General features: G+C 35.3%; 1 protein-coding gene across 3 annotated transcripts in view; it reads right to left on the bottom strand.

Annotated features, from left to right (window-relative positions):
* Window positions 1–13,311, bottom strand: part of LOC143229239 (protein TFG-like) — a 30,733-nt gene that overhangs the window by 1,481 nt on the left and 15,941 nt on the right. For 2 of the 3 annotated variants that reach the window (XM_076461290.1, XM_076461291.1), the window contains exons 3-6: window positions 11,957–12,040; window positions 4,391–4,546; window positions 2,211–2,353; window positions 625–825 (exon numbers count right to left, since the gene is read on the bottom strand). In XM_076461290.1, the coding sequence (XP_076317405.1) occupies window positions 2,250–2,353; window positions 4,391–4,546; window positions 11,957–12,040 (344 nt within the window). In that variant the 3' untranslated portion in view covers window positions 625–825; window positions 2,211–2,249. Of the gene's footprint in view, window positions 1–624; window positions 826–2,210; window positions 2,359–4,390; window positions 4,547–11,956; window positions 12,041–13,311 lie in introns of those variants that run through there. The other variant, XM_076461292.1, reaches the window with a different exon arrangement.

Raw genomic sequence — 13,311 nt, 5'->3', positions numbered from 1 at the left:
GATTCTACAAGTATCATATGATGTTTGTAACAAGTTATACAGTAAGTTCCTTTAAATTTGTAGAAAAGGGACTTCCAGCTTATTTTCTACAATTTTAATTTTGTTTTCTAGGATGTTAAAGTTGTTTATTAACTGTTAAGTGCAAAATTATAAAATGGGTTAAACCTATTCTCTCCCCATTACAGGTATTAAAGTTAGATTTTAGCATCATAAGCCCCATACTGAGTTACCAGGGAGGGGCACCAGAGATGGATATGTATTTTGTATCTATAGCAAAAGAACACAAATTTCTAATTATGGAATGTGAAGAGCTTTTAAAAATGTGACACTTGTATAAGTTATTTTTGATGTATTACTACAACAATTCCACACAGACATAATTTACAGTCTCATGAAGCCATGCACAGTTTTCTCATTTTGAAAGGTTAACTTTTATCCAATTAGTAAATGGATAGTGCTTTAAGTGTCTGGGTATTTCTTGGTCTTGTATGAAAAGTTGTTAAATTGTCACAGTTATTTTCCACATTGAAAAGGTTGCACAGACATTGTATTATCTATTTATATATATTAAATTATATACAGTATTTCACATCTAAAGCAGTATAATCTTAAAACTAGACCCACCTGCATGTGGCTGATATTGTGCAGGTTGAGAATGAAGGGGTGTCACCTGTTGAGGCTGGGGTGGGTATACTCCTGATGTTGGAGGGGGTGTCTGAGTTAAATGTTGCCGCTGCTGTTGAATATTAGGTGGAGTTGGTCCAGAAACTCGAGGTTGCATTTGACGATCACTTGAAATACTGTCTGGAGTCTGGGATCGACTTCCTAAAGCAGTGGGGAAAAAAAAACCTTAACAAATTTTATATGTACTTTTTTTATTTGAATGAAAAAACTAATTTATACTTACATCTGAAAATAAACATATTATAAAATTGTTTATACTGATTTTAGAATTACCAGGAAACAAATCCCTTAAGCTAAAAAAAGGCTAAAAATAGTGCACGTAAGTTGCGTCCTTAAATGTTTAATTGGTAACACAAATGTTACAAAACTTACTTTCAGATGCAGTTTAGCAGATAATTTATTTACTCAAACTTACCTCAATGCTCACAATAGTGGTTATTTTAACTGGATCTAAACTTAATGACTTGTCTCAAAACTGATATTACTGTAAAGAAAATGTGAAATCATTGATGTTTCATAATTGAACCGACAAAGGATTTTGAGAATTATGTGACAGTACTTCCATAGTTCAAAAAGTTTTTCTTGGATTCAACTACTTAAGGACTTCTATTATGATGGTCAGTTATTTTGAAATTTATATTACCATAAAGAAATATTAGTTAGCCACATATCCTGTACTTCAGTGTAAAAATTTATAATAAAAAAACTTACACCAAACTGATACAAATCTGGCCTAGCATCAAGAATAGTGACTAGAAAATTCAGCTAATTTTGATAATGTTCATCCTACAAAATTAAGAGACATTAAATTAGGCAGATTTGTCTAAAACAATGAATAAAACTTCAAAACCCATTTCAAGTGGTCATTAAGCAACAAAAATTTATAATTGTCAAAAAATGGTGGCAAGCAACATAACATTTTAGTCACATTTTTTTGTTCTTTAATATTTTGGTTACATCCAGCAATAAATATCCTTTTTTTGACAGTTCATTTAACTAGTAATCTTATTACTGAAAATCTCCTTACTTTGAATATATTTCTATCAGTAAATAGCCTTTTTTGACAGCTCATTTAACCCTGATAATCTTATTACTAAAGACCTCCTCCACTTGAAATAGATGTGCAGCAATAATAATTCTCTTGGTTTAGAATGTTTAGCCAAATTTATCCCCGAAAGACATGACTTGTACAACCATGACAATCTTCATGCTGTTCAATGATGTTATCACATTTTCCTTCATCAACAGTAAAACAGAAAATATAACCAGTAATATAGAAACCTAATATATTCTTTGCTGAGAACTACAGATTTGCCTGTTCAAAAAAAATTTATCAATTTCATTTCTCATATATTGGAAACGACACTTAAGATGCAGGTAATTTTCTCTATCCCTAATATTAAAATTTTTTAGAGATAAAAGGATACTACAACAATCTTCTAGCAAATTAGAAAAATTGGAACATTAAAATATTGATATAGTTGGTAACTAGTTTGCAATAATAAAAAGACAAATGCTTGCTTTACCTTCATATGTTTTTGGCACAGCAACTGGTACATATTTTTCTAGCTTTTTGTATCACTGTTGAAAGGATCAAATTCTTTTGAACTAGCTGAGTTAGTAATACCAACTTTTGCTGATACTCCTGAACTGGTAGCCATCTGGGACACTAGTAAAAAATTAATATTCACTCTTAAAAATAATAAATGTTGAATTGACATTTTTTTATCATTTTTTTTCTTTCAGATAAAATATAAAACCACACAAAATTGAAAACTTTGTAATGGTAATTACCAAAATACAAAATTATTGAAATGTTGATTTGTAATGAAAAGTAAATATATATATATATATATATATATATATATATATATATTTAACTACTAGGTATTTCATTCAGCTCCTCCATTGTATAGCACATTGTGTTATTGCGTTGGAAAAATAAAATAAAAAAAATAGGTGAAATAGTTTGAAATTCCAGATTATGTAGCTTTTGGAAATATCTTAATGTGTGATATTTATATGAATTTGCTGTTTACAACATTAGAAAACATTTTGTTGCAATATGTTAAAAAACAATTCTATATACTTTAATTACTGATTTTATGTCTTCCCACATTCTTGTAAAACTTAACTATAACATTTCTATTTTATAAAACTATAAATTTTATCCCTTTCTTTACCCAAAAAAAACACAAGAAGTTTCACTGTATATTCAATAATTGGCTTATAATAAAAACCTTTTATTACACTGAAATTATAAGCAAGTTATTTTGTTTTAAATTACCAATCAATTTCATTTTATATACACAAGTTTTAAACTTAGTTTACATTCATTTATTTTTCTAAATTTCTTTGCCCATTAAAGCAGTTACATAAATTAATAAGGTTTAATGTAAACAAGGACTAACACAGTGGCTTTGTCAACCAAACAAAATTTAACAGTTGATTGTAACTTAATAAAGCCTATCTCGACTTACTTTATAGAAAACAATTCTTATCATACTGCAACATTAAAATTCAAATAAAATATAAAATTATAAAGCAAGCTTGAAAAAAACAACAACTGTAGTTGGAAAAGAAGTTGTTCAGGAACATCTCTTTAACAACATATCACCAAGCTAAGCATTCATCACTTATTTCAATTCCTATGCATATTTTTCACTAAACTGGGAGACGTTTTGTGCAGTTGAGAAAAACAAACTTAGAACATCACATTTTCTAACTTCTGGAAGCTGACATACAGACAATTACAAAGAAGTTGAGAAACAGAAATTGGATAATAAATAAAACTACACTGTGTTCAAGTTAGTCAAATTAGTAGTTTTAATTAAAACTATTATGTCTTTCCTCCTAGGGGCCTATGAGTCACCCATCATTCAGGAAGTTCATAAAAACTAGTAATAACATTTAGAGAACACTGAAAGTTATTTTATGTAATTTTTTGTAATACAATAGTACAGTTTTGGCCTCAAAGTAGTGTGCTCCCATTTAAGTATGATAAAGTTAAAACCAATGTTTTCACAGTCATTTTTTTTTATCATTAGAACATTACAGACTGAGTCATCATTTCAAAATATATATTAATTTTCAACTCTGAAATTTTGAAAACTAATACAGAAATTCATAAACAGAATATTCTTTTTTGTGACCTTTCTTCCCTTATTACTCATTAAATAACCAAGACAAATAGAATGTTTTACCTGACACAATTTTTCGAATCTCTAATTCTTCCAAGAATATGTCAGCTATTAGACATTTAACATCACAAGACATGATATTTCCTAAATAACTAATCCAAAAGTCCTCATCACAAACAATAAAACCAAGTGTATACCTAAAATGCCATCCAACCTTTTCCCATTGAAATCCTGTAATTGGCAAATAAATAAAGGTGAGATTAAAATTATCTGTATTACTGTGATGTAGTTTTACGTATCAAATAATAAGCCATGTTTCACCAGCTTATGTACTCTACATCTTAAGACATGTTTTAAACCTTAAGAATTAGATGTAAATAAGAATATTACAAAAACATTGGAATCAAAGACAGACCACTATGTAAATTTTCTCATAGTTAAAAAAAAACAAAAGTTGGAAAGCTGTACAACACAGTGACATTTAAACTAAACATATAATTAATCACTTTATTTCTGAGTTTGATGACTGTCAAACATTCTGAATGGTGTAAGACCTAGTAACAGACCTTGTGGTTCCCCTGATACTACATCTGTTGTGCCAGAGGTTACATTAGGAGGTTCCAGGTGGTCAAGCAGCTGGTTCACTTTGTCTCTAATTTGTTGAAGTTCCTTTCGGATGTGTTTCAATTCATCAGTTTCCAGTGGAGCAGGTTGGCCATTAACTGTGAAATACAGAAAGTATAATGGAAATTTGCCAATTAACCAGATGATTACAAACAAAATTATAAACCCTTCCATATTCAAAAATTTGGAAAAGAACTGACAGCCTAAAATAAGTTTTTTCTTCTTTTTTTTTCATGTGCTAATCTATATCTAATTCTTTTAAAATATTCTCTACAAAAAGCTACTGTTTTGTAGCTTGCTAACTCAAATCTATATCTTCTCAACACTCATAAAATTTTAAAATTCACCATACACTAGATAATATACATTGTAATGTAATAACTTATCTACAATCACATTTTAGGAGAATGTAACATATTCAATTGTTTAAAATCTTGAAAAGTAGTAAATATGTATTTCATATGAAAATACAAATCTGATGGGTTTTTTGTTTGGTTCACATTAATTATACCCTTAAATATGATTGGTTAATAAAGTAATTATATTTTACTTTGAAGTTGTTAAATGCAATTATTTTCAATCCAAATTAAGAAAAACACATTGCTTATAGTTGTAACAGTTTACATAGATTGATTGATTGATTTAGTGTTTTATGGCACAAAGCAGCTAGGCTATCTGCGCCAAATGTCCAGTAAAAAGGTAAAAATAAAGTAAATGTAGTAAAATACATAAAAGGAAATGAAGGTAAAACAAAACATCATTGAAAAACAGAAAAAGTATAAAACCAATGTTGACACCTAGTCTACAATGTTAAGAGAGAAAGCAGAGTTGGAAGTTGTAAAGTACTCACTCTAGCAAAATGGTAATGAGCATAACCCGCCAGGAAGACTAACAGGTAAGTTCAAGAACCACCATCAGTCACCTGAAGTTGGCCTTTCCAGTCCTGGTTCCGGGTTATGTGTCATAGCAGCCATTATCAAAATGTAAAATAATAGAAGTTTTAAAAGACACATAGCAAAATCGTAATAATGAGTAGCCAAATGTCCAGTAAAAAGGTAAAAGTAAAGTAAATGGAGTAAAATTTGTAAAAGTAAATGAAGGTAAAAACAAAACAGCAATTAAAACAGAAAATGGCATAAAACTAATGTTGACATTCAATCTACAAAGTTGTAAAGGACTTCCTGTAGCAGAATGGTAGTGATCATAACCCGCCAGGAAGACGAACAGGTAAGTATAAGAACCACCGTCAGTCACCTGAAGTTGGTCTTTCCAGTACTGGTTCTGGGTTATGTGTTATTATGGCCAGTACTAAAAGATAAAGTAGTAAAAGTGTAAAATGATATGCAGCAAAGATGTAATAACAACTCGCCAGGACGACTAACGAGTAGTTCAAACGGATAGTTCAAACAGCAGCGTTAGTCACCTGAAATTGGCCCTTCCAGTCCTGGTGTCGAGTTATTTAATGTTCTGGCCATTTTCCAATGTCAAATTGAACTTTAGAGAATGAAACTGTAAAAAAGAAACCACAATTAAAAAGGTGTAATGAATAAATATGCAACACTTAAATGAGATTAAAAAGATTAATGGCCATTAAAAAACTAAAAACTGTATCAAGGTGGACAGTGTCACCATCACCAATAACACTGTTCAATGTTACAGATAAACCCTGGGACAGAACATGTTTAAAATATTGCCGTCATTGAGAATTGTAACAATGGCAAGAAAGTAAAATGTGGCTGATAATGATTTGAGTGTTACACAAACTACACATTGGTGCATCAGTTCCAGATAAAAGAAAACGATGAGTTAAAAAACTGTGACCAATGCGTAGTCTAGTTAGAACAACTTCCTCCTTCCAAACTTTACGGAAGCTAGATGGCCAAAGCCCAATATAAGGTTATATTTGAAAAAGCTTGTTGTCACATTGCTCACTCCAAGTGGACTGCCAGCTGGCACGGAGCTGAGCCTTGAATACAAGACCATAGTCCATGTACGGAATAAGCAGAGTGGTGATATTGCCTGAGCAGATAGATTTAGCTGCCGTGTCAGAAAGCTCATTCCCGTGAATACCAACATGGCCTGGTATCCAGAGAAACTGGATAGAAGTAGCAGTTAATGAGAAATGGGCCAGTCTGTTTTGAATATCAGCGAGAACAGGGTGTGAACCAACGTGAAGTGATTCCAGGGCCAGTATAGAACTAAGCGAGTCAGTATAAATAGTGCAGTTGGAGTACTGCTCAGCTGCAATATGATCCAGGGCAAGAGATATGGCATACAGTTCAGCAGTGAACACAGAAGCTGTAGAGGGGATTCTGCGCACAACTACCGAACCGCAGCAAACCATAGCAGAGCCCACTGAATTACCTGATTTGGAACCATCTGTATAAATGGGAACAGAATGATTGTTTGAAAGATGTTCATTAAATAAAAGACGGTACTTCCAATCTGGAGTATCTGCCTTTTTCAGATGACTGAAAGAAAGGTCACATTTGGGGGCTGTAATAAGCCATGGTGGGATGGGCTGACCTGTGGAATCTGCAATGTTATCCAAGGACAGACCCAATTCATCCAATTGCGCCCAGATGCGAAGGCCAAATGGAGCAATGGCAGATCGTCTCTTCTGAAAAAGTACGGCCCACCGAGGAAGGAAAACACATTCCCAGGAGGGATGCTTTGTTAAGGAACGAAGTTTTGAAGAATATTGTAAAGATAGTTGCAAACGGCGAAGGTGCAGAGAAGGTTCATGAGATTCAACGTATAAGCTTTGAACTGGAGAGGTACAGAAAGCCCCAGTGCAGAGTCGAAGTCCTTGGTGATGAATGGGGTCCAGCATCTTTAAGGCCAAGGGTCTGGCAGAGCCATAAACCATTGATCCATAATCGAGTTTCGATCTAATAAGAGCACGATATACCTTTAACATTGAACAGCGATCTGCTCCCCAACTGGAAGAAGAGAGGACACGGAGGATGTTCAGCGCTCTTGTGCATTTGACCCGAAGCTGCTTTAATTGTGGTAAAAGGTCAGCTTACAGTCAAAGATAAGCCCCAAGAACCTGGTCTCAGGGACCACTGGTAGCAAAACTTCACCAATATGAAGTTCAGGATCAGGGTGAATACCCCATTGGCAGCAAAAGTGCATGCATACGGTTTTAGAGAGAAAGAAATTAAAGCCGTTCACCATAGTCCACTTCAGTACACGACTGAGGGCAGTTTGTAGTTGCTGCTCAATATATCTCATGTTTCACGACTGACATGAGATGTGAAAGTCTTCGACATACAGCCCATTCGCAATAGTGAGAGGGAGTTGTTCAGTGATGGCATTTAAATTTATACTGAAGAATGTGACACTCAAAACACAGCCTTGAGGGACTCCAAGTTCCTGTACAAAAGAACGGGAAAGTGTCAAACCCACACGAACTTGGAATCTCCTGTCCATTAAAAAATCTTTAATAAACATGGGTAAATGGCCACGTAACCCATATGTATGGAGGTCTCACAAAACACCATACCTCCATGTTGTGTCATAAGCCTTCTCAATGTCAAAGAATATTGATACAAGATGTTGGCATTTGAGAAAGTCTTCTCTGATTGATGTTTCAAGACAAATTAGGTGGTCCATGGTGGAGTGCTGTCGTTGGAACCCACACTGGGTAGGCGAGAGGAGGTTGTTTGAGTCAAGGAACCAAACAAGATGAGCATTAACCATCCTTTCTAAGGTATTACAGAGACAGCTCATCAAAGCAATTGGACGGTAGCTTGAAGGAATCTTGGGATCTTTCCCTGGCTTAGAGAAAGGTAAAATAATAGCCTGGCACCAGGCATCAGGAAAAACAAACATTCTTCTGCCAGATCCAGTTACAACAATCAGAAGAGTAGCAAGAGAAGCAGGAGATAGATGGTGCAGCATGTCATAATGAACATCATCAGGTCCAACAGATGTACTGGCAGACCGATGAAGGGCCATTTTCAGTTCCACCAGTGTAAAGGGACAATTATAGTCAAAGAAACAGTCAGTTCATAAGGAAAGATGTGAACACTCTGCCCGAATCTTGATGGCCAAGAAGGTGGAGAAACCAGCAGAAGTGCTAGATACCTGGCAAAAGCTTTCACCTAGAGTATCAGGGATGCTCCGGACATCAGCCACTTCCTGACCATCAGAGAGTAAAATCGAGAGGGGGACAGAATTGTAGTGCCCATTAACCTTTCGAATCCTGTCCCATATGATCTTGGAACTGGTGGTAGAAGATATGCTAGTTGTGAACTTAATCCAAGATTCCTTCTTGTTTTAACGTCTTACCCACCTAGCATGTGCACGGGCCCGTTGGAAAGTGACGTGGTTCGAAAGTGTGGGATATCTACGAAAAGTATCCCAGGCCCGTTTTTGAGCCTTCCGTGCTAAGTGGCAAGCAGAATTCCACCATGGATATCGTGGAAAACGTGTCGAGGTTTTAGGAATACACTGAGCAGCTGCTTGTATAATAAACCAGTTACCGCTGCCACACAATTGTCTATTGATGGCTGATTTACGATGGCAGGATCAAGTTCTGCGAGAGCAGTGAAAGTGAACCAGTCTGCCTGATCCAGCTTCCATCGGGGCACGCGGATAGGGTGGCATCGACCACGGCCAGTCTCTCTTAAAAGGATATGAAAATGATCACTGCCTAGTGGATTACTGTCAACCCTCCATGAAAAGTGGAAGAATAATGAAGGGGAGCAAACCAAGAGATCAATAGCAGTAAAGGACTGACTAGGTGCATGAAAATAAGTGGAAGAACCAGTATTGAAAAGAGAAAGATTGTGATCAGAGAGCATACGCTCTACAGAGCGATCCCTCCCATCAATAACAGCACTTTCCCAGAGGGGATGATGTCCATTAAAGTCCCCCAGGATTAGAAAAGGAGACAGCAACTGTTCAACGAGAGCATCAAGGTCTGATTGATCATATGTCTCTCCAGGGGACAGGTAGAGAGAACAAACAGTGATAGTATGACCCAAGGAAACACAGATGGCTATGGCCTCCAAGGGTGTGTTGAGTGACAAAGACAGGGTGGGCACATGCTGATCAACCAATAGTGCCACCACTCCATGTACTCGTCCATCACACAGCCTGTCATTTCTGTACAGAGAAAACTGCTGACCGGTGACTGTATCAGCAGATTTGAGAAATGTTTCTTGTAAGGAAAGACATACAGGATGGTATGAAGCAATCAGTGTTTTGATATTGTCCAGATTAGAACGTAAACCTAGACAGTTCCATTGTATCAAGATGGCCATTTTTAATGACTGGTAGGTGAAGTGGCTGGAGAACCCTTCTGTTTATGACCACGACTTTTGTCCTTGCTGTCCTTAGTCGGAGGAGGTCTATCAACCTCCATGGATCCTGCCCTGGGTCGAGTGGGCAGGTCTTTGTTATTGGAAGGGAATTCCAGTGACTGAGGATGCAAACGAATGATTGTTTTGCCTCTTGGGGTGGGAGAAAAGAAGTATCAGAAGAAATGCCTGTATTTGAAACTGAAGGATGTGGATCTTGAGGTTTGTTGGAATGTATGGGAGGAACAGAGATGGGTGTGGAAGTCGATTCATCAACCATTTTAATCATGGAGGTCAAAAGGCTTTTCATTTGTTTTGAAAACGATTCTCTTGGAGGCACAGAGAGATCTGTCTGCACTCCCACTGTAGTTATGGAATGAAGTGCAGCAGCATATGTCCGAGATGGAGTGGCGGGCAGCAATTTCCGAGCCTCAGGATAACTAATGTTATGTATTGTTTTCAAACGTTGCACCTCTTTTTCCTCCAACCATTTTGGGCAAGAATGAAAGTAGGAGGGGTGAGAACCATTGCAGTTGATGCAATGTGGGTCCATGTCACATTCATAGGCATCGTGGTCCTTGCCCCCACAACGAGCACATGTCAGGGAACCATGATATAATGTCTTTGAGTGGCCGCATCTCTGACATTGGAAACATCGGAGAGGGTTTGGAATGTATGGCCGTACCCTGCAAACTAGATAACCTGCCTTGATGGTGGCAGGTGCACGTGATGAAGTAAATGTCAAAACAAGGGTATTTGTTGGCAGTGTAACTCCATCTTTGTGAGTGGAGATGCATCTCACTGCAGAAACTCCTTGAGTGGAAAGACCAACGAGAATCTCTGACTCGGGGACATTCTTCAAATCCTTCTCAACAATAACTCCTTGTGATGAATTCAAGGTAGCATGAGGGGTAACCTCAATAGGTATATCCCTCATTGCCTTTGAATTCAAGAGGAGTTCATTGTGTTGGGATGTGGATGTTTCAATCAATATGTCTCCTGATTGAAGCTTCTTTACTGACTTTGGAGGGCCAGCAAGTCCCTCTAGTCCCTTTTGAATAAAAAAGAGGACATTTGCCCTAAAGGTTTTTCCAAAAGAGAATGTAATATAAGAAAATGAGGTACGTGTTTTACTGATGTTGAAAATTGCTGTTCTGAGTATTCAAGACGTGGTAGCTTACCCATTGACTGTTTTTTTACAACTTTATTTAAATTTTTTAGAGGATCTATAGGAAAAAAAAAGATTTCGGTACCCACTGACCCCACCCACCATGGAGTCCCTCCGAGGGGACGCACTACAAAGTCATGCAAGGACAATGCAGCAACGCCAGGGTTTCGTAAGCACCATACCCAAACACCAGCATCAGGCACAATGTCCACAACACCCGTTGAAAACTTACAACCCTGGTACTTGGTTGACTCTAGCCCAAGTGGACCAGCCGATTGACTCAAGGGGGGCCACCCACAGGGCGCCCGTCTACAGGAATTCAAGGCCAAAGTGGTGTGTTAGGGTTGGACCCATCAACCACCAGGATCCTCTCCTCCCCTTCACGGGTCACCACACACCGCAAACACGTGGGTGGATGTTTTGGTCCCAGAGAAGGTAACCAGACAGAACAGAACCTTCTCTGGGAGGTCCCCTCACAACGTACAGGAATCCACACCGAGGGGGTTTACATAGAATCTTTTACTCATAGTCTCAGTACCATAACTAAAGCTTGACATCACATTAATATAAAAGAAATCCTGAAAAATATATTAATGTCTGTGTTTGACTTAATTTTAAATCCTTTTTCTCATGTTTCAATTCAAACAAACTCTAAGACTACCTTGTTAAAGTGTTTCATTATTTAATACATTCTACATTTTGAATTTGTGTCTGTCCATCAAATATTTTTGATATCTATTTTATTGACATATATTCTTAAGAATATATCTTAACTACATATTGGTTAAGCTTCATTGGTTTGTTATGTATATCTTTTAATTTTGGAATTAACTTGTTTAATATATTTTCATTTCACACAAAAAGAGAACTAATCATAAGGAAATTCTAAAATCATTTTATCGTGTTGAAAATAATAATCTTAAATTAAAATTCAAATTAAAGTTCAAATAATATATTATCATTTTTAATAATAATATGCTAACATATCAATTGCACTCAATACAATGTGATTTAAAATACAAGAAACTTACCAAATATGGTAAGCTTTAAGATTCTACTACACTGAATAGCAAAGGAGAGGTCTGAACTATCAAATATTGTAATCAGATCTCCATCTGGTGAAAAATGAAAACAATGAATAAATTATCACAAGTTAAAAGAAATGTAAACTTAGTCCAAAGTTCTATATTAACAACTCTCCTGCACAACAGTTTTTAAATTAATCATGGCAAAAATACTGTTTGCTTTTGCTTTCCTTCTTCCAAATGGTAAACTGTTGTAACAGACTTCCACTTCAACTAGTTATAGGTACAAACATTTTTAAAACAATCTTTCAATTCCATAGATCATATTACATGATTTTAATAAATTTCCATGGTAATTTTTCAGATGTATAGGTTTTATCAATACATTCTATGAACCATTTCAGATAGGTATAATCTGGTTTTGTAGGTTTTATAATTTTACAGCAGTAAGTGACTTATATTTACTATCACATTTTTACAGATTTTATTGTTCTTCTACTGTCACATTATACAAATTTAATTATCATAGGTAATCTTATAATAATCTTTCAGTTTTATACTAATATAAAATGGCAGTCACATCACAAAAAACTTGGTATTAATACACTAGTGAATGTTGAAATCTTTGGGTTCTTTTTTCTTATAAACAGTTATATCACTAAGAGAACATTCTGAAGAGTCTCAAGAAGTTAACACACAGTTAAGAATATGACAATAAATTTTGATAAGAAACTTGTTTTGATGAAAATACCCTCAATGAAGTTGTACAACTTGGCTTTCACAGAAAGCCATTGAGAGTGTACCATACAAAAACGTTAAAAGTGGGAATTGTCTACAATTAGTGGTTCATTTATAAATTGGATGGAATACAAGTTGGTAATAGAAACCAAGTGGGCAGTGAATTTTGTATTTTATTTTTTCAAGGGTTAAAAAATGTTACTGGTGGGTTTTAAAAGAAGGGCTATTTATAATTTTTGTTATTATTTTTGTCAACAATTTTATTTATTGTTTAAAAAGAAGAGATGAGGAATTACAGAAATTTGCTTATCAATTGACTTGTGGGTTCAATAACCAATTAAATTGTACTAATTCAAAGTGTTAATAACTATAAACTAATTTTAATTTGTTGATTACTTTCACAACAAGAGTTGGAGAACCTTGAATTAATTATAAAATTCCTCTTATCCAGAAGGAAAACATTAAAATTGGTTGAAACAAAATTAGCTTCAACAGTAAGAAAATACAACATACCTGCAGTAAAGAAATTTGCAAGAATATATCCCTTATGTAGAAAAGCATTACATATTTTTTTAAAATAAAAAGAATTAGGTACATTCATCAATGAAAGTTTGAAGAGTTTA

The sequence above is a fragment of the Tachypleus tridentatus genome, chromosome 10 (assembly GCF_004210375.1).
Source record: "Tachypleus tridentatus isolate NWPU-2018 chromosome 10, ASM421037v1, whole genome shotgun sequence".
In the NCBI taxonomy this organism is placed as follows: domain Eukaryota; kingdom Metazoa; phylum Arthropoda; class Merostomata; order Xiphosura; family Limulidae; genus Tachypleus; species Tachypleus tridentatus.
This window is presented reverse-complemented; position numbering and strand designations above follow the sequence as displayed.